The sequence below is a fragment of the Strix uralensis genome, chromosome 3 (assembly GCF_047716275.1).
Source record: "Strix uralensis isolate ZFMK-TIS-50842 chromosome 3, bStrUra1, whole genome shotgun sequence".
Taxonomy (NCBI): Eukaryota; Metazoa; Chordata; class Aves; order Strigiformes; family Strigidae; genus Strix; species Strix uralensis.
Window position 1 is genome coordinate 2,129,855 of NC_133974.1, and position 15,751 is coordinate 2,145,605.

Below are 15,751 nucleotides of genomic sequence, written 5' to 3' on the forward strand. Positions count from 1 at the left end.
CATTGACTTAAGAGTTTAGGGGTTTTTTTAACCTTTTCCATTAAAACAACACCAACTTCTGCCAAAGACGTGTGCTGAATGAATTTAGCTGTCAGTTTGTGACCGAGTAGTCTCAGCCTTTTGCTTACACGAAAACATTGAGGCTGAAACCACCACGTTTGGCTTTTTCCCACCATTATAAACAAACTGAAAGACGGATGAAAAAAATACAAGGCCAAGTGTGTTGCCACAAGAGTTTAAAAGCACCAGAGCTGTGAGTCAGGGCAGGACCTGGTGGCCTTCGCAGGGGGACTCTGGGCACGAGCTCCCGCAGAGCCGTTGGCTCCCCTGCGCTGGCCGGCTGAGACAGGGAAGGGACAGAGAGGGGCAGCAGGCAGAGATGTCAATAAATCGATGCCAAACCACTTCTTTCCCAGTTGGAAAAGGACTTGAGATGAGCCCAAAGATTTCGTGCTGCTGCTTACCTGAGGCCTGAGCGGTGCTGTTTTACCTTGACTTTGTTTTTTCCAAACTACCAACTCCTTATTCTTATTAAACAAAGCCGATGAGCGCAGCCGGATCGTGACTGCTGTGTTTTTTAAAAATCAGGCTCCTTTCTGGCTCCTGTTTCTCTTGATTTAATTTTCTCCTTTTCTTACAGATTTGCTGCAGATTCCCCGAGCCCCTGGCGTGACTGCTTATTGCACTGAAGGCAGGAGGCAGCCCCTGCTGCTGCCACACGAAGGATGCGAGAGAAGAAAAAAACCCAAAATCCGAGCTGGCAGAAGGGGATCAATTCTTGAGAGCAGGTCAGATCCCCACCACCCTGCGCCACTGGTAGTACCTGGCCTCCCCAGAGAGGCTGCCCAGGGTCGTTAGGTATTTCTGGGTTAATTGCCTTATAATTTTTCTCTATTTCTCTTTGGTTTTTTTCCCAGTTCACTTTTTCTGTACTGAATAGAGCTGCTGGGGTCTCAGAAACCAATGCAGCTAATTGTGGCTTAGAGTTTGCAGCCAGATGCAGGATGTGCCGAACTAGGATCTGTAAACAGATTTTCTTTTATTTTCCCCAAACTGAGCAGCATCTATTCTGCTAAATTCAACCCTTTCAAATGTAGAGGGGTCTACTGGATGTAAAAATTACCCTTAACATTAATGACAGCAGAGCAGCTGAGCCACTCAGGTCCTACTTCACCACGTCCATCTTGGTGTCCTCTCATTTTACAGCTCAGTTCCTGTAACGGTGGGGCCTCACCTTGGCCATCTTGGGCTTGACCACCTCAGGTTTTTGAGATATCTCCCAGCTGCTCTTAAATTTCCAGTTTCCTGCTGCTGTAGGCTGCAGTCAGACATCCTTCTCCTGGAGCCAGTTCTTCCACCTCGCAGGAGTTACTGGCCGGAGTCATTCAGCACCGGCGCTCTGCCAAAAGCCATCGGCATGTCAGATCCCATGGCTCCCAGCAACAGCTGCTTGCTTTTTTTTTTTTTCCTAAAAAGGCTCTTGAATCACTGTGTTCGCCTCGTTCATCTCACTCACTTGGGGCTGCACATTCACCCAGTGGAGCTTCGAGGGGCAGGAACCACCTCTGCCTGCAACGCTACAGGCAGCGAGGCCCCGGTATTCACCACGAAGAAGAACAACAGGCAGCTGTGGTCAGCGTGGCAACCAGCTCAGGTTGTGTTTTTCTTGCTGATATGGGACGGGGGGTTGTGCAGGTGCTGTGACTGATCTATTTTTTTTTTTTTTTTTTTTTTTTCTGCAGAGCTATAAAAGTAGGGTGATGCCTGTCAGGTCCTCCAAACTCAGGCCGAGCAGCAAAGCAGAGAGGGCAGATGTGCTGAAAAACATAGGCATGGCATCATCTAGGCTTGAAAAGACCTTTAAGATCGAGTCCAACCGTTAACCTCACGCTGCCAAGTCCACCACTAAACCCTGTCCCTAAGCGTCACATCTACACATCTGCTAAATACCTCCAGGGATGGTGACTCCACCACTGCCCTGGGCAGCCTGTTCCAATGCTTGACAACCCTTTGGGGGAAGAATTTTTCCCAATATCCAACCTAAACCTTCCTTGGTGCAACTTGAGGCTGTTTCCTCATGTCCCTGTCTTTGTGCTGCTATTTTAGAGCTTGCCTACAGCTGGGGGGTGAGAGTCTCTGCCAGCAGCGGGCTCACGGTGCTCTTTACCTGCTCTTTGCTTTTTCAGAGGTGGAGCCTGTGCTGGGAGGACCCACCCGGATGCCTGCATGACCCCGGGGAGCAGCTCTGGTCCCTCCTGCAGCACCCACCCGCTGCTCCAACGCTGGATGCCACAGAAAGCAGGAGGTAACAGCTCCCCAGGCCCAAGCAGCAGCAGATCGCAGCAGTCCCATGTCCTCAGCAAGGCCTTCCTGGGCAAAGCCGGGCTTCTGGGCTTCTTCCCGTGGCTGTGGGGAAGCAAAAACCAGCTCTGGAGGCACTTTACTAATCCCTCCAGCTCTGGAGCCATTAGTGGAGCGATGCTGGAGGTAGTTGGTCCAGCACTACCAAGGCAGGGGGAGAAGATAATTTTAAAACAATGAGGAAAAGGCATATAGATAGAAGCAAGAGAAATATTGGAGCTGGCAGAGCTTCTTTTCCCATCAGAAAGCACAAGGTTACAGCAACAAAATCAGGGCACAAGCCCTGGTGCTCCTGCCCCAAGCAGGTTATTGCTGCTCGAGCTGCACCTGAGCTCCCTGGCACCCACGTGCCACCTCCGAGGGCAGGCAGAGAGCATCAGCGTCCCGAAAAGAGCAGGAGAAACGCAACAAGCTGAAATTAATGCAGAAATGAGCATGACTCACCTTTTTTCTTCTTCAGAGGAGTTTAAGCTGGTCACCACTGTTTGCTCATGAAAGGGGACAGCAGCTTCCATTAATGACTTGCTTTTCTCCATGCCTGCTCGTTTATTTTCCTCCTGGGCTGCGAAGGAGCTGGGTGCAGGCAGGGGAGCACAACCCCCTGCCTCAAACCCCCTTTGCCTGGCTGAGGCTGTGGCCCGAATCCTCCCTTGGCACCATTCCAACCCCAAGTGAGGAAACCTGGGGCCTTCCCAGCCCCAGGTTTCATTTCCACAGGCGCCGGATCAGCCACAGCCCTTGGTCTGTTGGGTTTTACAGGCAAATTATATTTTCTTGAGTTTGTTCATCTTTTGAACAGTTGCATAAGCCCTGTCTGCTTAATTGACCTCATTTCCATCATGAAGGGAGAAGAAGGAGGAGCTGCTGCAGCTTGTCAATACAAATCAGGGGGTGGGGGTGGGGTTTTTTGTGCTTTTTTTTTAAGTTTGTTTTTTTTGTTTTTCATCCAGGAGGCTTCACTACACTCTCCCACCGAGTCTCGTGTAAAAGATGCCAGGCTTGACCCCTGAAGGCAACGCCGTCTGCATTGAGCCGACCTCAAACTGCAGAACAATTCAGGGCTGCAGCGAAGCGCAACCACTTCTGGATTTCAAAGCCCTTTTGCAGTGAATTACACGACAGCTCTGTAAGATGGCATACCTGTACTCAAAGGGATGCTGTTTTCAGGGAGCAAAACACTCCAACCCCTACCCTAATAACCCAAACTTTCCAAATATTGAAAAAAAATATGTTATAGCTGAGCCCGTGGTGTGGCTGAGTGGCTATAAGGACCCTGCCACTGAGCCCACAAAAAAGCCAACACGTTTCAGCCAAACTAGACCATAGCTGACAATTTCATAATAAAAGTTTTTGGTGCTCAGCAAGGCTTCTTCCTCCCCGCACACCCAGGGTGAGGCCCTCTGCTCATCTTCAGCCAGAAGTGTGAACTTTTAGGTGTGCGTGGGGGGGGGGGGGGGAAACCACACCAAAACCAGGCCAAAGCCTTGATTTATTTCCTGGCAGGGCTTGCAGAAGAGGTTTGCCATGTGGAGTGCCAGCACCAGGACTCACAGTTGTTGCAAGCAGCATTAATGACACAGGGCAGAGACTGTGACCGCGTCTGTCGTGTACAATCCTCTACAAGGAGCTGCTGTCTGTGCAGTCACAGCACCATCCCCCAAGGCCTGGCAACTTGCTGCATCAGGATCCCTCAGGGCTTCCCAGTTTGTTATTTGGATTCCTGGGGCCACGCTGTGTTAACAAAGTCCGGCTTAAGAAGTGGCCACGAAGCTTCAAGCGTCACCAGGGGAGGGAACTGCGCAGCCCTTTTTCTCCCAGGGGCGTCTCCTCTTTCCCTTGGGCCTCCCATTTTTTTTCAGCTAAAGATGGCCGAAATTTTGTCAGACTTTGTGGCTTTGTTGCTGTTCGTGTACGTCAAGAAAGCCTGAACCCTTTCAGAACAGCCTTCAAGGGAGGCATGGTTTAGCTTTTCCCTCCCGGCTGCCGCACTGCAGTGTGGTGTGAAATGATCTTACCCCAACTTCCCTCCAGCCAACTGCAGACCCCAGGAGCCACGCTAAAACCTGCAGAAAATCCACACCCACCTGCTGACGTGGCCCTTCCCCAGCTCTCTGTAGGCGACTGACACACACCGCTGTAGTTTTAAACTTGGACCTGAAGAGTGAGAAGCTGCAGCTCAGGCTCCCACCCCAGGACTATCCCTCAAACCATCGCAGCTCCTGGGCCATCCTGGCCTGTCCCAGTGAGTCTTGTTGCCCTGGCAGGTCCCCAGGAGCCCCTCTGACCCCATCCCAAAGCCCAACGGGGCATGGAGCAGCCACAGACAGGCCCTACGCCAAGGAACAGGCGTTGGAGGAACTCCCTGTCCCTGGCGGAAGCAATGGCTTGGAGAGGAGTACAAACCAGCTATTCATTTGGCTGCGGTCATATCAAAGGGACAAATCAATACATCACACTTCAAAACAGAGCCCAGCCTGTGCAGACAAGCCTGGAGAGTTTCACAGAAGCCGAGCCAGTGCAGCATGAAATCACCCCGGAAAGAACACACAAACGGGAAGCTAGAAATAAGGACACCCCCCCCCCAAAAAATTGCTTTATTTCCCAATAAAGCTGCTAGGAAACTCAAAATGCATTTTGGCCTTAAAAACCAAAACAAACGTATTCGATATTTCCTAGATTTGCCAGAGGGCTACGCTTTCAGACGCAGGGAAGCGGTGAGCTTTACTGGCCAGTACCTGAAAAAAAACTGGGCTGTCAGAGCTGAAAGCGTCAGAGTGATTCATAATTATGTCAGTGGTACCAGAAGAACGAATTTTACAGAAAATTTTAAGGATTCTGCACAGAAATTGCATCCCCTCTCAATGCATCCCTTTCCATCTCCTCTGCTTTTACGTGTCAGAAGCTCAACGTGGCCCCCTTTACCGGGGCCTTGGAGGATAAAACAAACCAGTTCAACAAATCAAGAAGCAACAGCCTCCATTTCCTGTCTTTAAACCAAACCCTCCGGCCAGGGCACGAGGCTCAGACACACTCAGGGTTTTGGTACCAACAAGCTGCTCTGTGGTTTTTCGCTCCCCAGTCCTCAAAACACAGGACACCAGCGTTTACCTTCAATCATAAAAACACTTTATTGCCAGGTATTTCGGGTCTCTCCAGCCAGGACATGCTTTTTCTGTGCTGCTCGTGCGTCAGCAGAGGCCGGCGTGGCTCTGGCCGCTGACCCCGCAAGTCGCCGCTCGGGAGCAGCAATAGATCAGGGTGGCAGAATCTGCGTGGCGCTGCGAAAGCCTTCCTCCCCGAGCTGCTCCTCCTCCCAGTTAATCACGTGTGGCCGAGTGCTTGTTATTGGCGAAGTTTCCAGAAGGCTCCTGACAGAGTCATTTATTAGAGCAACACCCAAAATGTCAACTTCTCTACAAGCCGCTACGCCGGCTTTCAACCCTATTTTTGATTGAAATGCTATAAAAAAAATGAAGCGGAGGAGGTCAGAGCTCCAGCTGCTCCCTTCAGATTTTGTGAAGTCAAGCGGGCAGCACCAGGCATGCTGCTTCTGAAAACCCTCAATCGCCGACATCAAAGGACACGTACCCACCCCGCGGGTCCTGGGCCGTCCCCACCCTGCCAAGGGGCCAGGGAGAGGTGAGAAGGGTCCTTAGCTCTTCACCCAGGGTCACAGCGTCGCTCTGCCATCCCACCTCACAATCCCACAGAATCATCTGGGTTGGAAAAGCCCTTGAAGCTCCTCCAGTCCAACCATGAACCTCACCCTGACCGTTCCCAACTCCACCAGATCCCTCAGCGCTGGGTCAACCCAACTCTTCAACCCCTCCAGGGATGGGGACTCCCCCCCTGCCCTGGGCAGCCCATTCCAACGCCCAACAACCCCTTCTGCAAAGAAATCCTTCCTAAGAGCCAGTCTGACCCTGCCCTGGCGCAGCTTGAGGCCATTCCCTCTTGTCCTGGCGCTGGTTCCTTGGCTCAAGAGACTCATCCCCCCTCTCTGCACCCTCCTTTCAGGCAGTTGTAGAGGGCCATGAGGTCTCCCCTCAGCCTCCTCTTCTCCAGACTAAACCCCCCCAGTTCCCTCAGCCGCTCCCCATCAGACCTGTGCTCCAGACCCTGCACCAGCTCCGTTGCCCTTCTCTGGACACGCTTGAGTCATTCAATGGCCTTTTTGGAGTGAGGGGCCCAAAACTGAACCCACTCATCGAGGGGTGGCCTCACCCGTGCCGAGTCCAGGGGTCAGATCCCTTCCCTGTCCCTGCTGGCCATGCTAGTGCTGATACTCCTTGCTCCGTTTGTAAAAAGAAGCTTTAATTCCATCATGCCTGACAGAATTCCCGATGCCTGGAAAAGGCAATCATCACACCCGGCTCCAGGGAGGACAAGGAGGAGGATCTGAGGAGCTCCAGGGCAGTTGCCCGACTGCGGGCTGTGATGGGGTGACGGCAGCGTGGATAAGGGGGGGACGTGGCGGTTGTCCACCGTCACCTGGCCAAGGCCTCTGAGTCTGCTGCCATGGGGCTTCCTCATGCTCAAATCAACGGAGAAATGGCAGAGCTGGGGCTGGAAACAGACTAAAGCTGAAGCAAAGGCCATGAGGATGGTTACAGCACTGGAGTACACGATGCGAAAGGAGAAACTCAGAGACTGGAAGCAGAATTCTCCCAGAGGTGCACAGGGACAGGCCAAGAGGCAACAGGGACAAGCTGAAACACTGTAAAGTCCAACCAGAGATTAGGAAAAACTTTTTTAATGTACGGGCAGTCAAATACTGCAACAGGGACCTAGACGCTGCGGACTGTCCATCCGCATCCCCTGAATATTTCCACCCTTGGAGATATTCAATCGCCATCCTGATCTAACTGGACCTGGCTTTGAGCCGGGTTGGACTACAGAGCTCCCTCCTAGCCTGTTACTCCATGGCTGTGTGTCACCGTAGAGAGACAGTTTAAGTTTTAATCTCAATTCCACCACCAGCAAGGTAACGGCTCTCAATCCTCATGGTCTCCTACTGCAAAAGGATGAAACAGCATCGCCTGGGATGGACAGAAAGCAGCCAAGCCCAGCATAAATGAATTCACACAAAGAAAGAGTTGATTCACGTGGCAGAATAACCCTCACAATTTCAATGCAGAAACATTAAAAGCCCGCTGACAGCATCATAGAAATAACAGATGTTCTGCCCACTTGGCTGTTCAATAGGGTCCCCAAATTCAGAGCTTTGGGTTCACCTGCGCTTCGGTCCTCTACTGCAACGCGTCAGAGCCCCCCCCGGGGATCTGGCAGGAACCGAGACGTGTGAAACGTCCCCAGCCTCTCCTGGGGCCACGGGCAGATCTCAGAACTGCTCTCCCCAGAGGAGATGCCCGACTTGTTGCCGGGGGCTCTGGCATAAGCAAGTCCTTCGCAGTTGGCAGGCTTTGATTTTTAGCTGACGTCTGTCACCTTGAGCTTTTTTCCCAGGATGAGTCTTGTCTCCTCCCAGCAGCTGGGGGGGTGAGGGCCTCCCGCAGCATCAGTCCAGCCTTTTCACCATGTAAGGCCCTTCCAGCTCGTAGCCGATCTTCCTGTAGTAGTTCCTTGTGCCGACACCTGTGAGAAGAACAACAAAAAGCTTTAATTCGGTGTGATGACAAAGGAGTTGGAGAAGCCAGGGCTGGAGAGGAAAGTCACTTCCACAGAGGGATGGTGCTGAAAGGAGCTTGGCCTCTCCGAAAAGCTGGCACTAGGCCTCCCTGGCTGCCGCGCTGGATGGGGGTGTTTACTCATTAGCACCTGGACTGATTGTAGGGGGGGAACACCACTGTTCTATCTGCCCTGAATCATGCACCCCATCCTTTGTCTGGAGAAAGGCTGTGAGCTGTGAGGGAGAGAGGAATCAGCACAGGAACAACAGTGAAACATGAGTCAAGAGTTCAGAGTACACCAGATACAACAAAACCCAAAGACGGGCTCTTGAGAGGAGGCGGCCCAGCTGCAGGCACCATTACCAGGAACTGAAGGGCTCTAAAACCCCACAAACTCTGTCCAGTCGCTCCTAGAAATGAGCTCAGCTCCACTTCAGGCAGACAAGTGGGCTCCGCAGCCGCAATCCAATTTCCTCGTTGAAAAGGCCAGCTCCGAACGCCTCGGTTCTCAAACAGCCTCTTCCCTCTCCTTCCTCCCTTAATGAGACCCTGCAGCTCAGGGCGAGCCCAGCCCCACCGACTGAGGCCGCCTTTCATGCAGCATCCTGCAGCAGGACAGGTCCAGCACAGCAGCCTTCCCCCTCACCTTATCTAATTACTCACAGATGCAGACATTAGTCATCGGGGGAGGGAGGAGGAATTCAGCATCGTGGCATCATTGTCAGCGCAGCTGGTGGGTAGGGACAGAAGGACAGATAGGACATGGCTCTCCATCAAGAAAAGCAGCCCCTCTTTTCTCTAATCTCATCCCTCCAGCCAGTTCCTGGAAACTGCAGGCGCTTGCAAATGGCTCTTCAGGAATCGGCTGCATCTCCTGTGCAGGGAGCGACCCGGTGCAGCTGGTAACCCCTTCCTGCCCACGCATCGCTGCCACAATTGTACCCACTGCTGCTTTAATAGATTTGGCTAAAATAGTGGTAATCTATTTCCTGAATGCACATTATAATAGTTACCGAACAGCTTAAAAACCACAGCTCCAGCCAAACCCCAGCCAACACCCTAGAGAAGCATTATATTAATTTAAGGTATGGGATTATATTAATTTAAGGTATGGAAAAGATACCTGAAACCCAGACCCGAGACATCACAGAATCATCTAGGTTGGAAAAGACCTTGAAGATCATCTAGCCCATCCTTGTGCCTCTCATTCCAGCTGAAGCTGGGAAGAGCTTGAAAAACCACAAAGGACCCCAAATTGGAGAACAAATTTACTTCTAGGCAGTGGCAAAGCCCTGGGACGTGGCAGCAGAGCACCGTCCTCAACTAAAACCATCCTGAAGGGACCCAAATTCACTCAGCTTCAGCGTGAGCCTGAAGCCAAGTAAAAACCCAAGTCCACTGCACACACATCCACTCTCCTCTTCCTGATCTCTGCCCAGGAGGGTCTCTGACTTGAACTAAACTATCACCTTTATCAACATCTTGCCTAAAAAACATCCTCTGTGTTTGTTAGTAGAGATACTAGGGTATGACATAAAGATTTGGGCAGTAAAACAGCAGGAGTCACCCCACCCGTGGCCCAGAACAACTTGGTTAAAAGGATTAGCGAAATCTAAAGCAACAATCCTCTTGAAGCCAAAGGACAACTGAATAATTCAGCTGCTGGTTTTAAAAACACCTTGATCAGAGTTATTTCACACTTCCCCTTTTTTTTCTAAAGCCCTTGGGAAACACGTGGATTTTTAAAGAAGGCAGTTTAGGTTGTGTGGAGCATCGTGTGCTGCCTCCATTAATCTCAGAGCTATTAAGTGGCACTAGTTAAGCGCCAACTCTTCCTCGTTTGAGGGCAACGGGTTCAAGCCATTAACAAGAATGATGATGCAGTTGGCCGGCCCTGTGCCCCAGGGGTCCCATGCCGTGAAGCAGCTCAGTCATCATCTCAGCCCTGCTCGTAGCAGTAACTTCTCACACAAAATTACTGTCCTTCAACAGGAAAGTCTTCCGTGAAGAAGCAGCAGAAGCTGCCTCAAGCGCGTGAAGATACGGCGTGGTTTCCCTGCTGTTCAGTTCTAACTTGGGATGTCTTGCTAGCTCCAGTGCTGGAGGAATGTTTTTGAGGCAAGAGGCTTTTGAGGGGAAAAGCTCTCCCCAAGGCACCCACAGACTCCCAGAATCATCTGGGTTGGAAAAGCCCTTGAAGCTCCTCCAGTCCAACCATGAACCTCACACTGACCGTTCTTAACTCCACCAGATCCCTCAGCGCTGGGTCAACCCGACTCTTCAACCCCTCCAGGGATGGGGACTCCCCCCCTGCCCTGGGCAGCCCATTCCAACGCCCAACAACCCCTTCTGCAAAGAAATACTTCCTAAGAGCCAGTCTGACCCTGCCCTGGCGCAGCTTGAGGCCATTCCCTCTTGGCCTGGCGCTGGTTCCTTGACTCAAGAGACTCATCCCCCCTCTCTGCACCCTCCTTTCAGGGAGTTGGAGAGGGCCATGAGGTCTCCCCTCAGCCTCCTCTTCTCCAGACTAAACCCCCCCAGTTCCCTCAGCCGCTCCCCATCAGACCCGTGCTCCAGAAGCACCCCAAGAAGCAGCCATTGAGTTGGCAAACTGAAGCATGGAAGCCGAGTGTCCAGGATTCCGTCCCCTGGCCCATCAGCCCGTAGCGTTGCAAGGCAGTGCAGTGGAACAGCAGCAGCTTGCCCAGGCACCGAGGCAAGATCTACACCTGCAGGTGGGTGTAAGCAGGCAGGTGCGGAGGCACAAGCCCAGGGGACAAGGAATCTCATTGCAATCTCATCTGGTGTAACAGGAGGGGATCGGTGGGTGGAAGCACATGGTGCTCAAGCCCACCCCTCTACACTATATGGGACTGGGGGTGTGACTTCAGACTAGATTTTTGGTATCCTGGACTCCGTGTCCCCACCACACACTTGAAGTTGGCCAGAAAGCCATTCATTCAGACCCCTCTGTCCCCTTTTGAGTGTGGACTATGTTTGACCTGCACCTGGAGCAAAGGTTGTGCTTTAGATTCCTCTGAAAAACTGTGCCAAAACGCACAAAAACCTCCCGGTGAGCCAAACCGGTGCACAAGTGAGGATGAGGATGGGATTCACTTCAGCTGCTCCCAACCCAAAAGCTAACAAACCCAGCCTACAATATTCACTAGGATGCCATTAATACGAAGATATCTCCTTGTAGTCAAAGGGTATCAGGGAAATCACAACCAGCACAGAGGATGGGTGTTTTGAGATCAGCATGGCACAACCGGATGAGAAAAGAGGTGCTGAAGCACGGAATTAAAAGCAGAAACCATCCACAGCCTTCCTCATCCACCAGAGAAGTGCAACATGGTAGACACTGCTAAATGGAATAAAAGATCTGTGGGACACTAAGTCATGCAGAAGGAATACATCATCACACACCTCTCCATTGTGAAATTATCACAACTTTGTAGGAACTCAAAGTCTGAAAAACCAAAGGATTACGCTGCTGGCTTCTGATCACAAGGAGATTATCAACATGCAGTTCTAAGAAAACCAGAGCTACAGCTGTTAAAACAACATGCCATTTTGTCTGCTCACAAGCCATTCTAGGGGTAAGTGATGGAGAAGCAACTCGTAACGCCCAGCATGCCCTCAATACTTGTCCACTAAGTGTTCCTGAAAGGAAGGTCTCGATGGCACAAGTTCTCTGCCCAAATCTTTGCTGCTCTAATTTACAGCAGACGCACCACAGAGCTGGGGAGACCTGTCCAGGCAGAACTCTTCCCACTGCTCCAAGTGCGCCCGTGAAAAGAAACATCATCCAAGAAATATCATAAAAGAAACATCACGCAGGAGCGGAAGAGTAAGGCCAAAAGCTGGGCCAAGAAGCTTTTTGACTTTCCGAGCCAGAATTGGCTGCATTTCTCATTCTGGGGCTTTAAAACAGGGGTTTAGATTTTAAATATTCCGTATCAAACTGTGCAGGAGAGCTTAGTTTGAACTCAGCAGAGCAGATTTCATCCAACCACTTCCAGATTTGCTGCCAGTGATTTGGTTGAAGGGCAGGAGCTCTGATCACGCCTGCCTGGATGGAAACCCATGGCCAGGGGCCAGCTGAGGCTTTTTGGAAGCGTCCCTCACCGCAATCTTCAAATGACACATCCTCTGGCAACGGCTGCTGGTTAATTTAATCACTTTTTGTTCTCTTTTTTTTTTTTTTGGAAGCATCTGAATAATGGTGAAGCCTACTGATAAAACCCCAAACCTGGCTTTTCACCGTAACATTTAAACCTAAAATAAATAAATAAATAAATAAATAAATGCCTGTAGCAGGGAACAGAGCAAAGTGACCACAGAGTCAGGGTTAACTTCTCTTCTGGCCCAGGAGGACGAGCAGTTGGCATGGGACTGCTACCCAGAGGACAGCAGAAATCAGATTTCGTTGCCCATGTGCAGCAGCCCCTGCCCATGACCTTTTCTGTGCAGAGCCCATAAATACACCCTTCTGACTCAGCCCTGCCAGAAATATTGCGATGCAGCATCCGAGGCTGAGTATCCTCAAAGATTCCTTCACCACGGCTCACTAGTCACAGAACTAAGTGAAAATGAGATTGTTTTCAGGATCATTAAAGAGCTACTAATAGTTCATAAAATTTCCATAGCAGAGACTTACTGAGGCACACAAGAGACTTATCTCTACACAGGCCTCTGCATCTTTTGGCAACGACTAAAATCTTTTCCGAAGATGCACAGTCAAGGCGTATCATGTCTCGCACCTTCCTTCCCCCTCAAAATATTTCTCAGCAGCAGTTAGCGGGGCCCTGCGTGCAAGGCAGCGAACCTGAGTCAGCTCAACTTTCCAAACTGCCTCCCTCCATTACCGAGCCAGCTGCAGTTCTGGTGACAGTAAAGCCTCTTCCAGTTTTTTTTTGGGAGTAACTACCCGGCTCGGTGCTTTGCCTGAGGAAGGATGAGCCCCGAGCTCACTGCACGGACACCCGGATCGTCTGTAGGATCTCTGGCAAGTAGGATTGTCCTTCAAGGGTGCTGAGAAAAGGATTCATGCTTAGTGCAGGTAATAAGACAGGAAAGAGTGATGCTACTTTCACCAAAGCACTATGGATTTCACCCAGAACGAGCAGCGAGTCTCAACCCAGCCACAGGGATTTGGGAGGACCACAGCTGCCTCTCTTGCTATCAGAAAGGACATTCCCGCTGCAGTGGCCAGTGTTGCTGCTGGCACAGCGATGTTCTGTGAGGGGAACGCTCTGCCATGGTTGGAATAACATTTTCGGAGTTTTGAAAAGGCAAAGAGAAGGAAACAACAAATACTTCTGCAGTCACCTCACTACTTCTGTGGATGTCGGTAAAACACACAGAGCTGGGCAGGAGGCTTGGAAGCTGCCACGGGACACACCATAAACATCCGCATTTTCAACACAGCTAGAAAAGCAAAGAAAGAAAACAAGAGCTTGGAGAGAACCTCCTTGGCCTTCAAGTGTGACTCCCATGATCAGATGGAGGCGGCCGTCATTCAGAGATCACAAAGCTCACATTTTAGCAGCTCTCAAGACTTGGGGTCGGGTGACTGGGAGCCTGACGTCAGCGGGGAGCGAGCAAACAGAACTCTCCTTTTACCATGGGTCTTGGTGGAGACTCAAGGCTACTAAAAGAGAAGTTTTAGATTTTTCTTTATACTCCTTGCTTTGACCTCCACCAAGTCCAAGAATCACGGAATCATTCAGGCTGGAAAAGCCCCTTGGAATCATCGAGTCCAACCCTCAGCCCGACTCTACAAAGTTCTCCCCTACACCACATCCCCCAACAGCTCATCCAAACGGCCCTTAAACACACCCAGGGAGGGGGACTCCACCCCCTCCCTGGGCAGCCTATTCCACTCTCTGACCACTCTTGCTGGGAAAGTTTTTCTCCTCATGTCCAGTCTGAACCTCCCCTGTTGCAGTTTAAAGCCGTTCCCTCTTGTTCTCTCACTAATTCCCTGGGAGAAGAGACCAGCACCAACCTCTCTACAATGTCCTTTCAGGGAGCTGTAGAGAGTGATGAGGTCTCCCCTCAGCCTTCTCCTCCTCACACTGAACAGTCCCAGCTCCTTCCATCGCTCCTCACAGGATTTATTCTCCAGGCCCTTCCCCAGCTTCGTTGCCCTCCTCTGCACTCGCTCCAGCCCCTCGAGATCTCTCTCGGATTGAGGTGCCCAAAACTGGACACAACACTCCAGGTGTGGCCTCACCAGTGCAGAGCACAGGGGGACTATCACCTCCCTGCTTCTGCTGGTCACACTATTTCTAACACAAGCCAGGATGCCGTTGGCTTTCTTGGCCACCTGGGCACACTGCTGGCTCCTGTTCAGCTGCTTGTCAATGAGAACCCCCAGACCCTTCTCTTCCAGACAGCTCCAGCCACCCCTCCCCAAGCCTGTAGCCATGCAGGGGGTTGTTGTGGCCCAAGTGCAGGACCTGGCACCTGGCCTTGTTGAGGCTCATCCTGTTAACGTTGGCCACCGATCCATAGCGAAGACAACACTTCTCTAGCTGTCAAACAAATGCCTTGTTGTGAAATCCACTGCTCCCCATAACCTAGACTCCGCGCAGGACTTGAAAGCAAAGCCGACACTTACTGGCACTCAGCAGCCACTTGGGCGAGCGTCCAGACCTTGCTTTGGAGCGAGGCCTTGCTCTTCAAGTTGGTAGGACTTGTTTATACAAGGAAGGGTCAGAACTAGGGTTGCAAATCCAGAAGAGTGGTAGGAAAATAAGACAAGGGAACGTTTTCTTCTCTATTGTGTACTGGACGCTGACCGAAAAACCACACACCACATTTCCGAAGTGACGCACGAGTTAAGAATGCACAGTGGATCCATCCACGGCCTCCGATGAGTTTGCTTTGGCATTTACACTTTTCACAATGCTGGATTTTATCTTCAGGGAAAACACGAGGCTGTTTCATGTGAATCGCTACCAACCAACCGCAGAGAACGGTAACAATGGGGAAAAGGCAAAGGATTTGAGATAACCAAAACGCCTTATCAGCACTGAGGAAACAGAAAAAACCCAACATTCTTGATGCTGCTGAGAAAACCTGGGCACGTCAGAACAATCAGAAAAGTTATTCATTTAAGAAACCAAGAAACAATCCTACATCTATCCCTGCAGCAAAGATTTTTATTTTTATTAAAATTTAGATAATTGGCAACTCATTTCCTGAATGTTCCTAAAGATACTGGGAGATAAAAAATCCTCTGAAAATTAGAAGTAGGGGCTTTTGGAAATGTTACCCAGTATCTTACAAATAAAATGCTCTCAATTTTCAAAGTCACATAAAGAGCAAACAGAGACATGTTCACTTTTCTTTTAGAACAACAGATTCTGTTGAGAATCACTGAGAACTACTAGAACTCTGGCAGTCATCAGAAAACATAACCCAGGCAATGTGAATGGAAAATAGGAATGTGAATTTTTTTTTCAGGATAATTGAAAATATTTTTATTTCAAGAGATCTGCTTTAAAAACTGAGCACTGGAAACTATTTTTTTTTTTTTCCCCCACCTACAAGCACTTCGCAGCGCCAGGGTCTGAAGCATTCTTCCTGCAGAGTGACTCTCCCCATGTGTTTCAACGGTCTCTGGAGGGACTAAATCCAAGGATGGGAGAGTTCAGTATTTCCTGACCTCCTCCTGCTGCAGCAACCACAAAGAGCTAATTAGCGCCGCAGTTCGCGTTGTGATTTAGCCATAACTTTATGTACTTACATGA

The 15,751-nt window shown here is 50.6% G+C and overlaps 1 protein-coding gene across 2 annotated transcripts in view; it reads right to left on the reverse strand.

Moving 5' to 3' along the window:
• Positions 1–5,464: 5,464 nt before the first annotated feature.
• ELP3 (elongator acetyltransferase complex subunit 3) overlaps positions 5,465–15,751 on the reverse strand; it is a 97,733-nt gene continuing 87,446 nt past the window's right edge. For both annotated transcript variants that reach the window (XM_074861290.1, XM_074861289.1), the window contains one exon: positions 5,465–7,956. In XM_074861290.1, the coding sequence (XP_074717391.1) occupies positions 7,880–7,956 (77 nt within the window). In that variant the 3' untranslated portion in view covers positions 5,465–7,879. The remainder of the gene's footprint in view (positions 7,957–15,751) is intronic.